This window comes from Dipodomys spectabilis, unplaced genomic scaffold (genome assembly GCF_019054845.1).
Source record: "Dipodomys spectabilis isolate Male_0828 unplaced genomic scaffold, ASM1905484v1 ptg000002l, whole genome shotgun sequence".
NCBI lineage: Eukaryota > Metazoa > Chordata > Mammalia > Rodentia > Heteromyidae > Dipodomys > Dipodomys spectabilis.
In genome coordinates this window covers 9,429,642-9,445,102 of record NW_024870679.1, presented here as the reverse complement: position 1 = coordinate 9,445,102, position 15,461 = coordinate 9,429,642, and the positions used below count along the sequence as shown (strand labels likewise).

The following is a 15,461-nucleotide window of genomic DNA, read 5'->3' as shown; positions in this document are numbered from 1 at the left end:
TATACAATTTAATGGAAAAACAAAAATGAATTTAAAATATTAAATCTTTTTCTAACTACTATATATTTAAAGTTTTAAAAAAGAAGATAATTGATTGGAAAACAATACCCCTAAGATTATTATAGTTATTAATCAATGACATTTAACAGTTAGGACACATAATAGCTAGAGTCATTAATTTGATCTGAAGTGATATATAGTATCTTCTTGTCTGCTGATGGATATTGAAGGAGCAGGGAGACTGCGATCTCACCATGCAAGAGCTGAGAGGACTCAGCCAATAGGCACTAAGAGTTCCAAGAAAGGGGAGGGAGAAACAAACTAAGCTTTGTGTAAAAACATGAAAGCAAACTTCTCAATAAGTTCTATCATCAGCAGACTTCCAAACTATGTACCCAAAAGAAATGTATGCTGTCTCTATGGAAGGTGAAAGAAAGTCATGAGAATTGGGCTTGAAATAGTGAAAAATGTCCTTGTCTACATGAACAAGCTAGATTTCATGTTATTTGCTGTCTTGATTTTATGTTGAATAGCTCCTATGTAATGCCATAACTGTTTGGATCTTCATGGAAATAATATGGCATGGAGTGAATTCATGAACACTTTACCCACTAAAGCCCATTCTATTGAATTTATCTTCTTATTCCTGATATTTAAACTTCCAACATGTTGTCATCCTTGCCTGGAGCACAGGGCAAGCCTGAATGGGATAATTGAGAGAACCAGTCACTGGATTTTCCCCCTCCTAAATAAACATAAATAACCTCTCATGAGCTGACTTTTATCTGTAGAAGAGAATACATCAAGGGCATTCTGCATTTGATTGTTATGGATTCAGCTTAAGTAAATTATAGAGGGAATGGTCCTGAATGAAATTGAAGAGCTTAATGTTCTAAGGAATGACTTGGAGAATGATGATAAATACTTGGAATTATTCATTATCTGCCCAGAGAGCTTGCATATTGCATGCCATTATTTAAACTTCCTTGCAAGATTACTAATGGTATCCGGAACCATGAGCTCAAAGAGCTAAGTGTGATCTGATCCTGAGTTGGAGATAAATTTCTGGTATCACAAGAAGGCTTGTTGATTTTTCTTTTTTTGCCTTTAGGAAAGACTGACTATATATTAAGAATTAGAAAGCCTTGTCTTAAGAAGAGGAGGTTAGGAAAAGAAAAGTTCTCGAAGTTCAAAAATATGGTAGAAAGCTTGAGATACTTCTCCTAAGAAGTGAGAAAAAAAAAAAAAACTTATTTGAAAAAGATGACAAAAATCAGAGGGATCTACTCAGCTACCTGATCTGTCATACTTCTTCCCCGAAGAATGGTAGATCTCAATAAACATATGCAGAGAGGACCCAAGACACCTACCTTTTCCAGCAGTTGGCGAAGTTGCCTGCTTTTGGCATCCCGGGAACACAGGTTTTGTTCTGGGGCCACCACAGTGCAGATACATCGCCCATCAGGATCCTGTGCAGAGCTGTATACTTGCCACCCTTCCTTAGGGCTAATCTGAGTCTGAGAAAAACCAATGGCAAACACACAAAACACAGGCTCTTGTTATAGGATCAGGAGAATGTGAGTTTGTAACATCGTTAGCAAAGCATCTTTGCTTGTATAAAGTTGATGTCTTCATCCTTTAAAGTGAGAAGAGAAAGATTAAATGATTTACATAGGCAGTGTGACTTCATTTAACTACCTTTCTAAAACGAATGTCCTGATGGAAATCCTTTGTCTTTCTTTAGACTCTCAATGAACAACTCTTTGATGATCTCACATTGACTGCTTCCTTTTTTTGGCTTTGTTTTGTTTTGGTTTGGTTTTGGTAGTTGTCTGATATTTTAATGCCATTTTAGAACTTTCTGATAACCACTTAATCATACATAACCTATAGGCTTCTTTCTGCCTCAGATCTGCTAGCTTGTCATTTTTAACAGTAAATGTCAACTAATAGTATATTTTTTCCTGATCATTACTCCTGTCTGATGTTCTGAAATAAAACAAGGAGCTTCCTATGTATTGAAGGAGTAATTATTAATAAGATGGGAAAGAAATTACATGGTAATACAGGGTAATAAATCAGTGCTGTTTTGTGAAAGACAGAATTTTAGAGGGAGTAAAAGTTTTTTTTTTTTTTTGAAAAAGTATCAACCTGTTCCTTCAATAATATCTATGCCCTAACCATATCATAGGCTCTCTCTCTCTCTCTCTCTCTCTCTCCCTCTCTCTCTCTCTCTCTCTCTCTTTCTCTCTCTCTCTGAACCTTGGAATGTCCAATTCCACCTCACATTTATACTCATAATTTTGCCTCCTGGCCAATAGAAACCCTCATTCCAGCCAACATGCAAGCATGTCATGTTGACCCTCATCATTGCTCATTTCCCTTCTGTTACCTCGTTTGTCTACTTCATACCTATGAGTTTATCCATTCCTTCTATTTGTACTGGAAGAATTGTGTTATTCATTAGGTATTAAATGTGTAGAGTACTGTTGTCTGTAGATCAGATACCTTAGTTCAACAATTACATATGCCTGGCTATTGGATATATGAACACATCCTGTCTATACATAGCAAGTGCATAGATAATTAACCTCAGTGTTTGTCTCATTTTCTTTCAAGAAGAAGTTTAATAGGTTCTCAAATAATGTAAGCAGATAACACTTACTTTCATTCTTCAGCTGTAGAAGAATTTTACTATAACCAGACTTGAAAATAAGTGAAATAGAAGTATCTGCATTAACACATGGGAAAGGCTTGCCTCTCCTAATTTTTTATGAATAGCTCCTCCATTGTACAATATAAGCTATAACAGATGAGCTGCTATACTAGTGTGGCTCCCATTCCTATGAGTACTGGGAGCACTGGGTGGCTCATGTTTGCACTGAGTCTGCTTAGAGGATTGTCTGGGCTCCATTTCAGGAGAAACTTATTTTAATTGACTTGATGCAATGGTACAACAACAACAGCAGCCCGATTCCAGGTATTGAGTATTACTACTATGATTGTGATGATGCCCAACCTGCCTAGAATGTGCAAAATGTAAATAGTGTCTCCAGTCTGATGCCACATGCTCTGCTCCAAGCTATACATTATAATAGAAGTGTGCAAGTGTTTCATGTGTGAGGTCAAATTTTCTAGTAACTGCATTTGACAAGGAAAGAAAGTAGTGACAGTAATTTCAGTAGGAAAGAAAGTAGTGACAGTAATTTCAGTATTTACTTGAACTTATCCAAAATACCTTCAGTTCAATATTTACTATAAAAATTGTTAATGAAATATTAGTAAAATTTCATAGAAAAGAAGTGTCCTCTCTTTGGAACTATGTGTGTATTTTCATTTACAGCACATTTCCATTTGTGCTGATTATGTCTCACAGACATGAAGAGCTTGTTTTTGGGGGGGGAGAGAAGTAGATTTTTAGGTATGTGATTTTTAATTTGTATGCTATATCCCCATAATAACATGGTGGTAAGTATAAATGTATTTTTAAGAGATTACTGAGATAAATATTGAAAATAAAATGCCTACCAAATGTTGTACAGGTAAATCATCTCCTTTTGTGTGAATTTGTTTTTTTCCTGAGGAAATCTGAGCCAAATCAAGGGTCTTTCTTACTTATCCTGAGTCCATTTGAATAGCTAAGATCTGAATTCTATTTATCCTGGTTCTATTTTTAATTCTGTACTGTTCTGAGATATGATAGATAGAAATAATTTCTTGAATCTACAGATGAGGGAAAGCAATCTTATCTACATTTTTTTTCTGTCCCAAGTTCCAGCTTATCAAGTACTTACTATAAATCAATGCACAGGTCATTTTGACTTCAAAGGCTCAAATGATAACCAATCTGGGATACTGACAGGTATTCCAATATAAACTAATATTTGGATGCCCATAAACTATAAAATTGAGAAAATCATAAAGACATTATCCTTGTCTTTGTTCTATTATTAAAAGCAAATTGAGCCAGACTTGCTGTTTCAGTGTTTATCTGTCTACTTCCTGCTTTATATTCTTGAGGGGGATCAGACTCATTATTATACTTCTTTTTCTGTTGTTGTTATTCCACTTACCCTTTCTTTGTGGCATTTGTGCCTGAATATTTAGTTAGCATAGAAAGATGTTTTTAGAATTGTACGTTGTTGGAATCTGGTAATATCTTAAAGATCTTAGCATATTCTTTGGAGTTATAGGGAAAGTAAAGAGATTATCTCCAGAACAAAGATAGCAACAGTTTAGCTGATATTATTACAAGGTTAAATCAAGTAACAGGATGGGATTAGTTTGTCTAAATATAGGCTCTGGAGTTGTCTCCCAACATTGGATGTAAGTTTCAAATATGTCAGAAAATTAAGGCTTGCAGATGGAATAAATCTAGCTTTCGGAAGAAGGAGACAGGACCACCCAATTATAATATTGAAATATTTTAACAGGGATGTAAACACTGATTACTAAATCCAGCACCATTAATACTGGTGCTCACTTGCCAAGTGTTTGCTAGTTGAGAGTGAAGCTCATCATTGTAGGGCTAGGTGGTGAGGCAGGGAAAAGGTGAACAGTCAGCTGTTAGCTTCTTTTTTTTTCTATATTTCTTTTTATTAGCACATGTTAGTTATACAGGGAGGCCTTAGTTATGACATTTCCATACATATATACAAAGTATCCCATTCAACATGAGCCATATATCTTCCTCATTCTTATTACATTTTATTTTATTGTAAAGATACTGTACAGAGGGGTTACAGTTATTTGAGTAAGGCAATGAGTACATTTCTTGTTAAAGACACAAGCCCTGTGTGTACTTCCAATTGTTTCCTTGGAAGATCTACAGAAAAGAGGCATGACTTTCTGTACCGCAGCTACTTTCAATGGTTCAGACTGTAAAAAGTCACCTGTTTTAGCAAGGAAAAGGTAACCTGAAAGAGGAAAAACCTTATATAAAAGATCAGTGCTAATCATCCTGTGGATTTTACTATTGACCTCTCTCTTAGGGTCAGTGATAAATAGAGGAAGCTTTGGGAGCATCCAGGCTGGTTTTGAAAAAATACCAAAATACAGCTAGGAAGAAGGACATATTTGGATGTTTCCTAGATATTCATACTACTTTCAAGAGCAATGACCAGGTATCAGTAAACTCATGTAATAGAAGAACATTTATTCTTTTTCTGTGATTTAAAAAAATTATCTTTAAGTAGTTGTACAAAGGAAGCACCATATAACAAAGATAACAAAGCAGTTTATGAATACAATGCATCTGGGTTTTTTTCTTTTTGGCCAGTCCTGGGGCTTAAACTCAGGGCTTGAGCCCTGTTCCTGAGTCTCTTTGTGCTTAAGCCTAGCACTATCATTTGGGCTACAGGAACACTTCTAGCTTTTTCTGAGTAGTTTATTGGAGATAAGAGCCTCATGGATTTTCTGCCTGGGAGGGCTTTGAACTGCAATCTTCAGATCTCAGCCTCCTGAATAGCTAGGATTACAATCATGATCATTGACACCGCTTTTAAAATGTTCACCCCTCTTCAGCTCACCTCTTCCCTTTCTTTTCTTAATTTTGTGGTACATACAATGAAAGTCTTGACTACATTTTCCCCCCTTCCCTCCCTTCACTCAAGTACCCGTCTCTGCTTGGCTCCATACTTGTCTCTTACATGTATCCCTTTCCTGGTGTTGATTTTATTGAGATTTGATTTAGTCTTTCTAAAAGAATATACTGTTGGAGCTCTCCATAGAGTCTAATGTGCTCAGTTATCTCATTAGTAACCACTTGCATACCGCCCAATGGGTTTATATACAGAGTTATAGGTACATTCTAGCTACCACAAATGATGCAAAATGTGCAACCTTTGTTTCTCTAGAAAGAGCATGTGTACAACCCTACTACTTAATTTTTTTGTGTTTCATTACCTTTGAATAATAACTCCATGGAGCAGCTGATGTCATTTTGCATATTTTACTGATGAGGAATCTGAGACTTTGCTTAAAGTCATGCAGGAAAGTCAGCAGGACTGGGATTTGTTCTTGTATAGCCTAATTTCAGAATATGAAGTTTAACCACTACACTCTACCCCCAATCATTTCTACCCTCCCATAATATGTAATGGTATCCCAGAGCATTTTCTGGCTACTGGGAACCCCAAGACTTTGAACTGGGATGCCCATATAGGTTATTGCTACTCAAAGCATCCTGAATCTGATTACTGATGCCATTCTCTTTGAAACTTTTGTGTTAATTAGAAGAACTAAATGAACTGGTTAGCTATTCTGAATATGATAAAACTCATGAAATATTTAAGAATACCCTAAATAGAGGAATTAAAATGATACTTTTAACAACTATTTCAACTCTAGGTTCCTTGCTTAAAATTTCATCATAAATTTATGCTTTGTAAATATAAAGCTATCACCTGGTAAATCTTTCATATCAGTAAGAAAATACCCTGAGGAATGAAAAATAAATCAAAATACCTGGATTTTGATAATTTTTCCCTTACCAAATCACTAGCAATTGCATTTATCTTATTCCTTTTGAACAATTTGCACTTAGAAATAGTCAATATCTTATTTGACTCATGAAGGAAGTGAAACTCAAAGATTTTTAGGATTTTTTTTCCCCCAAGTGATCCAATTTAGTAAATGTCATATATGAGACTCATATAAGTTTACTGTAACTTTCAGGCCAGAACTCTAAATGATCATTCTGTAACTCAATGTAGATAGCATATCTATGTTCACGGGCTGTTAGCCATAGCAAGACTGGTAGAATAGACAGACACCTCTGCAGCTCATGACATCCAGATAAGCACAGGCTATCACTCAGCATAGCAGTGATTAGGAACAGCAAGATGGAGCAGAGGATTCCCATGGAAGGTATTATGATCATTTGCAAGGGTCTAGATTTTGTAGGGAAGAGAAATCAAAGGATCAGGGCAGCAGACAAAGGGGGAGAATTTTAATCCTTTAGACAGAAGAAAATTAGTGACTTGAACATTGTTGTATTTTATGCTTTCTGCTGAGTTCCCGGGTCTTTCACATAAAGTACACTTAGGCAAAAGTGATAAAGCTACTGAAAATAGTGTACAAGGTAGAGCCATAAAGCAGAAAAAATTTCATTTATGAAAACCTATTTGATTTAGAGTAGAGATACCTGAGTGATGAAAACCCTTCATAAATTTTCTATCTAAGGATATGTTTGGTCCCAGAGAAGGAAATGTGGTTTGGCATGCTAATGACTTCAGTTGTGGTGAGAAGAGAGATGTGAGGGAAGGAATTAGAGAGAGGTTGACAGATCACACTAAAAGAAGCTGTGTTCTGGAGGAGGTGTTAATAAAGATGTCACTCCTGAGCAGTTTTCTGGCTGTTATTTATAAGAATACTTAGAACTGAGATAAATAAATATTCCTTCTTCAGTGAAATCTCCAGGCTTTAAGAGGGCAAAAAACACAAACAAACAAACAAAAACTATCAAAATAAATAAGAAACAAAAAAAGTATCATTACCTTCAGGGTAGTTAGTTCTGCTCAGCTCTTTTACAAATCATAATGACTAAGAGTTAGGAAGGACCTTAGAACTCTTATTTAGTCCTATATCTTTCTACTCAATGAAACTTCTGCCCTAAATTCTTGTGTTTCCATTCTCAGTAGAATTGTGGGACCACTGTACCATAGAGAATTCAGTACTTCCACCGCAGCCTCTTCCCCTGATGGAAAGCTGAGGGGTGCAGTGTGAATTTCTCTCTCTGTCATCTTCTCTATGGGCCCTATTTCTGTTTCAGGCACTTAACAATAAACCTACTCTTGTGAATTGGGTAATTCCTGTACTAAAAGACAATTATCCTATTCTGTACCGTTACCGATATTTGCCATTCTGTGGACAAATAGAGTCACAGGACTCAAAGTACAATGTAAAAACGGAACTAGGAAACTTGAGACAATGGGTGAGGTTGGGATAGAATGGAAGGTGAGGGAGACTGACAGAAGAGATGATATTGATCAAAATATTGATCAATGTAAGACACACAAATACATATAATAAATATATCTAAGTACATAGAGTACTTGACATGGTGACTTTAAGCCCCTTTGTACAATTTTTAAAGGTAAATTTAAAAAATGATTTGTTTGTCATTCTATTCTTTCACCTAGTTCTTCTCCTTAATTTGTTTAGTTGCTCACCATGAAATATACATTTCATAATGGTTTTTCAGGGAAAAATGATCATATGAATCACAATAAGATGCCTGAATTTAGTTACACTTGAATTTGAGCACCTGGAGGCTGAATTTGAGAACAGCCTGAGCTATATAGTGATGTCTTGTCTCAAAACAAACAACCAACAACAACAACAACAACAAACTAAATGAAAAGGTTAAGTCAGTCAAGTAGAGCCTGGAGATGTAACTCGGTGGTAGTGTGTTTACCTAGTATGCACAAAGCCCTGTATTTCTACCTCCAGCACTACAAATCAAAATAACATTCCTCCTCCAAAACATAAATAAAGCAAGCCGAAACTACTAAAGTCAGACAGTTGCCTTTAGAATTAAGAACAGGTTGGTTAGTCAAGGATAAGAAACTTAGAGGGTATATTGACTGTTTGGAGGTATTTCAGAACTTTCAAGTTGAGTAATTCATCAAAGTAGTTATAAGGAGAATTCAGATGGATACTTTAAAATGTAATAAAACAAATGGTTTATGCCCACAAATCCCCTGCAGGCCTTGTCCTACCACCAACAGCAGGTAAGGATGACTATTTGAGAACAGCTTGTGTCTGTTCTATGTCCTCTAGCTTTATTTAATTGCTCTTTCCTGTGTTGTTCCTGGTGTGGAGTCCACAGCATGAGGGACTTCTCAGAAGCTCAGCCTCCTGGGGAAATGACTGTGCATCAGAGAGAAGAGCCAGAGGGAGCCTAAGTCTTCAGAGAGCTGAATTCTCCTCTCAGACACCCAATCTCTCCAAAGGCCAAGCCCCATGCTACAGTGTAGAAGTAAAAACAACAATGTCGATAATAATAACAACAGGGGAGTAAGGCACAAAAAAGGCAAATAGAAAAACCAAGCAACAAACAAAAATGGAAATGAGGGCCACAGGAGACGAATAAATGAAAGTCATTTAAAAAGTCGTACCTAAAGAGTGTTTATCACCTCATGAATTGTATTTAATGATTTATTATTTTCTTAAATGTTCTGGGAATTTCAAAAGTCTTTCAGCTTTTGAGACAATCAAATCCTGCCTATTTCAGAAGCACCTGCCATAAGCAAATTTCATTGCCATTTAATGATTTAATGACTCAAACTATCCTTTAAAAAGAAAAAAAATATATCCATATGTACATCTACCCACACATACACACACGTATATAATACATATTATATACATTCAGGTCATTTGAAGCTATTATTTTTAAGAAAGACCACATTCATACTCACAGCTGCATTTTTTTTGTTATTTGCACGTTCCAGGAACGAACATGAAAACAAATTTGGAGACCTCCTTTTCCATGTGTGGCATGTGCTGGTTGAAGGCTGATCACATTCATGATAGAAAGTGAGGGGGGAATGGAAGAAAAAAGCTGGTTTTGCTTATTGCCATGCAGATATACCTATTGGTTAAGGATCTGCTCACGCTTCCAGCTAAGAGTCCCAGCAACCCTCTCCATAGAAATAATCACAAGGCTCTTTATTGAATTTTGTGAGAGGCTTCTAGAAGCACATACTCTGATCAGAAACATCTCCTTCACTGCTCTGTCCCAATGACTAAGATGCCACAGAGGAGATTCTTTTTTTTTTGTTACTGTAGAGTTGATATACATGAATCAGGTAATGAGTAATGAGTACAATTCTTTTTAACCATGTCTCTCCTTCCATCGCTCTCATCCGGTTTTTCTCTCCCATCCCCAACCACAAGATATCCACTTCATTTTCCACATAGTGTCTAGTGAGCATCACTGTTGTATTTGTTCACCCTTGTCCTACCTTTTATGTTACCTCCCTTACTCTCCCAAATCTTGTCTTCTTTATGCATGCAAAACCTTTTGGAAGGCTTATAACCTAGCTGAGTTTATAGCTTTTTTCTAGCTCTGTATGATTAAAGAGATGAAAAGACATATTTTAAGTAATAGGATTTTGTTATGGAATAGAAGGAGAGAGAATAGTCCAGGGACATTGGAAACAGTCTCGTAAGAGTCAGGGAGAATCTAGTGTGGTTGCAGAGACCAGGCAGGGTGAAACCTAGCAATGGAAGTGATGTGAGAAATGACTTCTTTGGGCAGAATTGCAGACCACTGACTTGGATCCATATTTGGTTCTGCCCTTAACCAGCTGGAGGCAATCTCATTGATCACTTGTCCATTTTGAGATCTTTTGTTTTCATTTTCAATATGACAAGGATGGGTTATAGGAGGTGTATTTCCATTGATAATCTTGAGACCTCTGAAACTTGGATACTGGGTCTAACTGATGCCATCTTGGCACCTTGGTGGATGGGGATTTTCTGAAAACTCTTAGAGGTGAAGCCCCACCTCCAACCCCAGGTGTCTGAATTCCTAGAGTCAGGATTACTGCACCTGACAGGCTTGTACCAAGAACTGGAGAGACTCTTTGAACTCTTGAGCTTCCTGTGACCCTACCCTCTGATCATGACACTATTTAAGCTCTGACCACCTCAGCTGCCATTTTTTGCACCATGCCTGGTGTCTCCTGATTCAAGTCACCATGGGGACCCACTTCAACCCCCCATTAGAGTTAATCTGGTTTGTTGAGATTGTTTTTCTGCTCGCTCTTTACTCTCCCACCCTCATGGCTCCGTTTCCTAACAGAATTAAATATTCGAGGCTGCAAGTTTTGGGGAGACATGTTTCTGCCTTACAGTCATCAGTTTTCTAACACAGACTACCAATTCGACCTCTCAAAATGTGACTTTTCTATATCACATGATTAAATCCCACTATAACATCACTAAGGCTTCAGTGGAGTATATTCACTGGGCTTAGAGTTTGAATGGGTAGGAAGAAAATGATAGAATCCTAATAAGTGATCATCCCAGAAGTTATTTGATCAATTATCTATTTTACAGCTTTACTGAAACAATATCTATCCTGCATATATTATCTGAGATGTACTTTGCCAAAAAAGTTTTTGTTACTAAAGATAAAGTTAAAATAATCCATCCAGATGCTTGTGATTTTTTTTAACATTCTATCCAAATTTCTGCATCAATATTTTTATGGTCTGTATCTAAGAAATACCAATTCATTCAGTATTTTAATTAAAGTTATGAGTAGTCATCTATAATAATTATTGAACTGATATTACTCTTCTGTAAAGCAGACAAAGGCAGAAATAAAGTTTGGTTTCTTTGTTTTTCTAGAGAATACCATTTATTAACTTATGAACACTAGCCATTGTGAACACTTGCTTGATATTCTGAGATTTTTGTTCGCCAAGGGGAAATATCCAAAGCATTAGTGTACCAAAAGTATGTATACTTACAGCAATGCTTTGTATGTTTTAATGAACACATTATCAGTCAGAAAGTAGCAATAACTAAGATTAAACTTGCAAGGTAACTAGAAGTCCTTAAGGAATCATTTACGGCTTTGGAAATTTACATCCCTTCATTTATTAACAATAGAAAATAACCAAGCCAATGTCTAAATACAAAAAACCCCCACACACCTCAGGATAATGGTGTCAAATTTTTAATTTAACTCATCAATCACTTTCCTCCTTGGGTATCATTTTTCTGAAAGGGTTAACTCAACAACTATGTCTTGGTCTTCCTTGGGTATTGTTTTTCTGAAAGGGTTAATTCAACACTATGTCATGGAAAGAATTAGGTACCTAGGCTTTGGAAAACCTTGATTCACTAAATATAAATAGTATAGAATTCTTCATAATTGTAATGGTAATGACATATCACATTTGCTTTTTAACCATGAATCTCTTTAAATCCTTTCTGCCAAGCCATCACCTGCAAGTAAGGAAGAGACTTTACTCAGTAATACATTATGAATGACTTACGGGTGGTAAAATGTGAAGGCAGGAGAAGTTTTCCTCACATTATTCCCTTGGTCCCTAAGCCCTAGGAGAAGCTAACATATTATGTAACTAATTCAGTCTAGCTTTACTCAGTTAATTACACATTGATTGATAGATTAATTATTATTAGTAACTGCAGACAACTCTTAAAAATAGAAGGCTACTTTTCAGGTTTTAGTTTCTCAAATAATCCATATAAAGGTTAAAAATCCTCAAAGCCTATTTGTTTCTGTAGATTTTTAAAAAATATTGTATTAAGGAAATTGTCTTTTTGCTTAGCCTATTCCTTTTAATTGAATTTTTAAAGTTTTATTTTTTTAACAGAGTTTTTATTTGTCTTTAAAGTATTTCAGAGTGTGATTAATCAAACTTTGCTTCAAGGTACCAGAAAAGGCTTTATTAAAATAAAGTGGGAAGGACTAAATTCCATTAGTTTCAGGGGACAGAAAACTATGCAAGTTAAACCAGTAACAAGAAAAGTCTATAAAATAATAAATAATACAATGATATAGTGTTTTCTATCATTTGTGTTATTTAGCTCTCTTGCAGGTCTTTTGGGCAGGCTTTAAATACATGAGCTTATTTCTTTATTTTTATTTACTCACTGCATTAATTGCATTTCAAAGAAAAACCTACTGTAGTAAAAAAACTAGGCAGAATATACTGGACATCTCATTCTGTGGGAGATGTTATGGAAAATTTACAGACATCACAGGAAGCAAAATAATGATAATCCAAAAGTAAACCATGCATTTTTAAAATTCCTTGCAATTTGCAAATTAATATAGTCCACTTAAAGCTTTTCATTAGTAAGAATTTAAGGAGTCTAGTGCCTCTTTTTACAGCTAGTTTCTCAAAGAATCTTCAATCCACCCCCCCACCCCACTTTGGCATAACTTTAAAGTGTTCTTTAATATCTATGATTAAAGTTATCGTATAGATAAGATCTCTTTGAAGTCAGACTATACATAAAAATCTCAGCTTTTGCAATTTACACTGATATAATACATTCTCATCCCAAGATGGTCAAACCCATGGGAATGACTTACTAAAATATCTGGCGTCGACAGGCTCGTGGCGTTCAGTCCTATCAAAGACGGTAGAATTTGGGACATCCAGTTTGAGATCATTGCCATGGTACTGAGCAGAGCACCAAGCTTCAGCAGTGGAGGACTCATTGCTGTGGAGCTAATGAGTTTTCATAGTGACTGATTAGGATCCCGGAGCCTGGCTGGCAGTGGGAGGCGTCACTACAGCGAGCCACCTCTACAGTATGAAACTCTAATCACTCGGGAACGCATACAGAACCCTCATTGCCCACCCTCCTGAGGAGTGCCCTGCCTTCTTTTTCCTCCCAAGTAAAGACGCTTTGCTGGATCATCACTGTGTTCCTGGTAGGGCTGGCTTGTCATGATCACAGCAGAGGTTGGAGGGCAAGAAGAAATGAGAGCTTTTCCAGCTTCATTGCAGTCAGTTACCATCAACAAAGCCCATTTCCTTTGGGGTTTGTACAAGTATAATCAGCTGTGCTTTATCTTTCATAGGAAAAACAAAACACCACAAACCTCCTTTTAAATGGAGATCTGCCAAAGCATGCATTTCAAACGCCAAATTTAATATTTACAGATTTCTCTGGACAAGGGAGGGCACAGAAAATAGAAGTCTGTAGATAATTTCCAAGATAATCAGATACTAATCCTAATAGGAAATTACCATGTTAAAAATGAATAGCCGTTGCCTGTGTGATCATTTCCTTAAGGCATATTATATCTGAACAGTCAGAAAGGGTGGCCTTGTAGAAACGTTATGTCATAGAAATTCCATGTTCCCAGGTTTGTCTTTGAGAATGTTTGCTTTGCTTTGTAGGTAGAGAGTCACATGGCAAACTCAGCTAATTGTATTTTCACTTTATGAGGAATGACAGTCTGATAATACTGAAAATCTGTCTTCAGACGATGTGTGATTTATTAAATGGGCCACAGGACTTGGATTTGGCAAGTTTGAGGGTCTGGTTCTTGTTCCCTAGTTAGCTGTGTGAGTGGTCAGTGACTTAATCTTCCTTGGCTTTATTGTTTTCTATAATATATGAGGGATGGATTCCATGCTCTCTGAGGCCCTTTTCAGCTCTAAAATTCAATAATCTGTTTATTAGAACTCCATTGGCAAATGCAGAATATCGTGTTCAAAGCTTGTGAGTAATTTTGTTGTAGTATTTTTATTTTTAACAAAGTCTACAAACTGCATCCATCCAAACTTCAGGCCCCAAAAGGAATAAATTGGCAGTCATCGTTATATACAATAATGAATTTTAAAACAAAGAACAGAAAAGACACAAAAGGAAATGTAGCTGCATGAAAATTAAATGAAATAGAATGGATCATATAAAGGAAAAATATTCTGTTGATTCCTTAGGAGAATTCTGAAACTGTTTGCATCTGCAATTTTCAACCAAAGATACATGTTTTTCTTAACAGTTTTGACAGGACAAATAAAGAAAAATGTCTATAATAAATTTGAAAGGCATGCATATTTATACTGTGTCTATGTACTTTAGACTTCCAGACCATTAAGAAACTCTAAATCTTCTTTGCATCTATTAACTTGGAATTGAGGCTATATATATAAGTATTATTCTTTTTTGGTGATTCAAAAGTTATACCACATTAAAAACCAAGAAGGATAAAAGGACCCTAGTTTATGTATTAAGTTAGCAGATTATTCATAGAAAGTACTGGGAAAGTGGACATTAGTATATAAATGTGGTAATGTCAGAATGCAAATCTAAACATACCTGGAACTCTATCTAGCTCCAACAAAGAACAGTGGTGTCATTTTGATAGTTTAATTTCCAAAATGGAAAATTAATATACATTCAATTACTGGATAATTTAGGAAGTCATGCAGCAGATGGTAATTTTACTTATTAATGAACGATCAGTCAACAAAATAATAGCATCTTTAGAAGAGTATAAGATTGAATGTCAGGGGAAAACAAATCTCTTATTTGCAAATTAAAAAGAAAGGAAGAAATACAGTGCTTATTTCAATTTCCTAGAGACGCAAGTAAGTACACTGAAGAACTGGAAAAAAAATGATGAGGTATATGATTCATTGATGTTTACAAACAACATGAAAGCTAAAATTTCTGGTTATGAGAAGAGCTTTAAATACACAAATAGAAATAGAAAAACCTTAAAGTGTAATGATTATTCCTTGGAGGAAATAAAAATAACTACAATTTGCAAAGAACTAAATAGTTTGCAGAACTCTCAGAGTGATTTCCATTGAATTTATTTAGGTTAGTTGAGGCAAAGTCTGGACATCCATATTGCATAGGTTATCCTCAAACTCACAATCTTCAGTTTCCCAGGAGCTGGGATCACAGTTGTACAACATTATGCCCTGCTGTGATTTCCATTTCAAAAGTTT

The 15,461-nt window shown here is 35.9% G+C and overlaps 1 protein-coding gene across 1 annotated transcript in view; it reads right to left on the bottom strand.

Annotated features, from left to right (window-relative positions):
* Positions 1-13,210, bottom strand: part of Olfm3 (olfactomedin 3) — a 47,070-nt gene extending 33,860 nt beyond the window's left edge. Inside the window, exons 1-2 of the mRNA XM_042683291.1 lie at positions 13,082-13,210; positions 1,371-1,517 (exon numbers count right to left, since the gene is read on the bottom strand). Coding sequence (XP_042539225.1) covers positions 1,371-1,517; positions 13,082-13,210 — 276 coding nt within the window. The remainder of the gene's footprint in view (positions 1-1,370; positions 1,518-13,081) is intronic.
* Between the last annotated feature and the right edge of the window lie 2,251 nt (positions 13,211-15,461).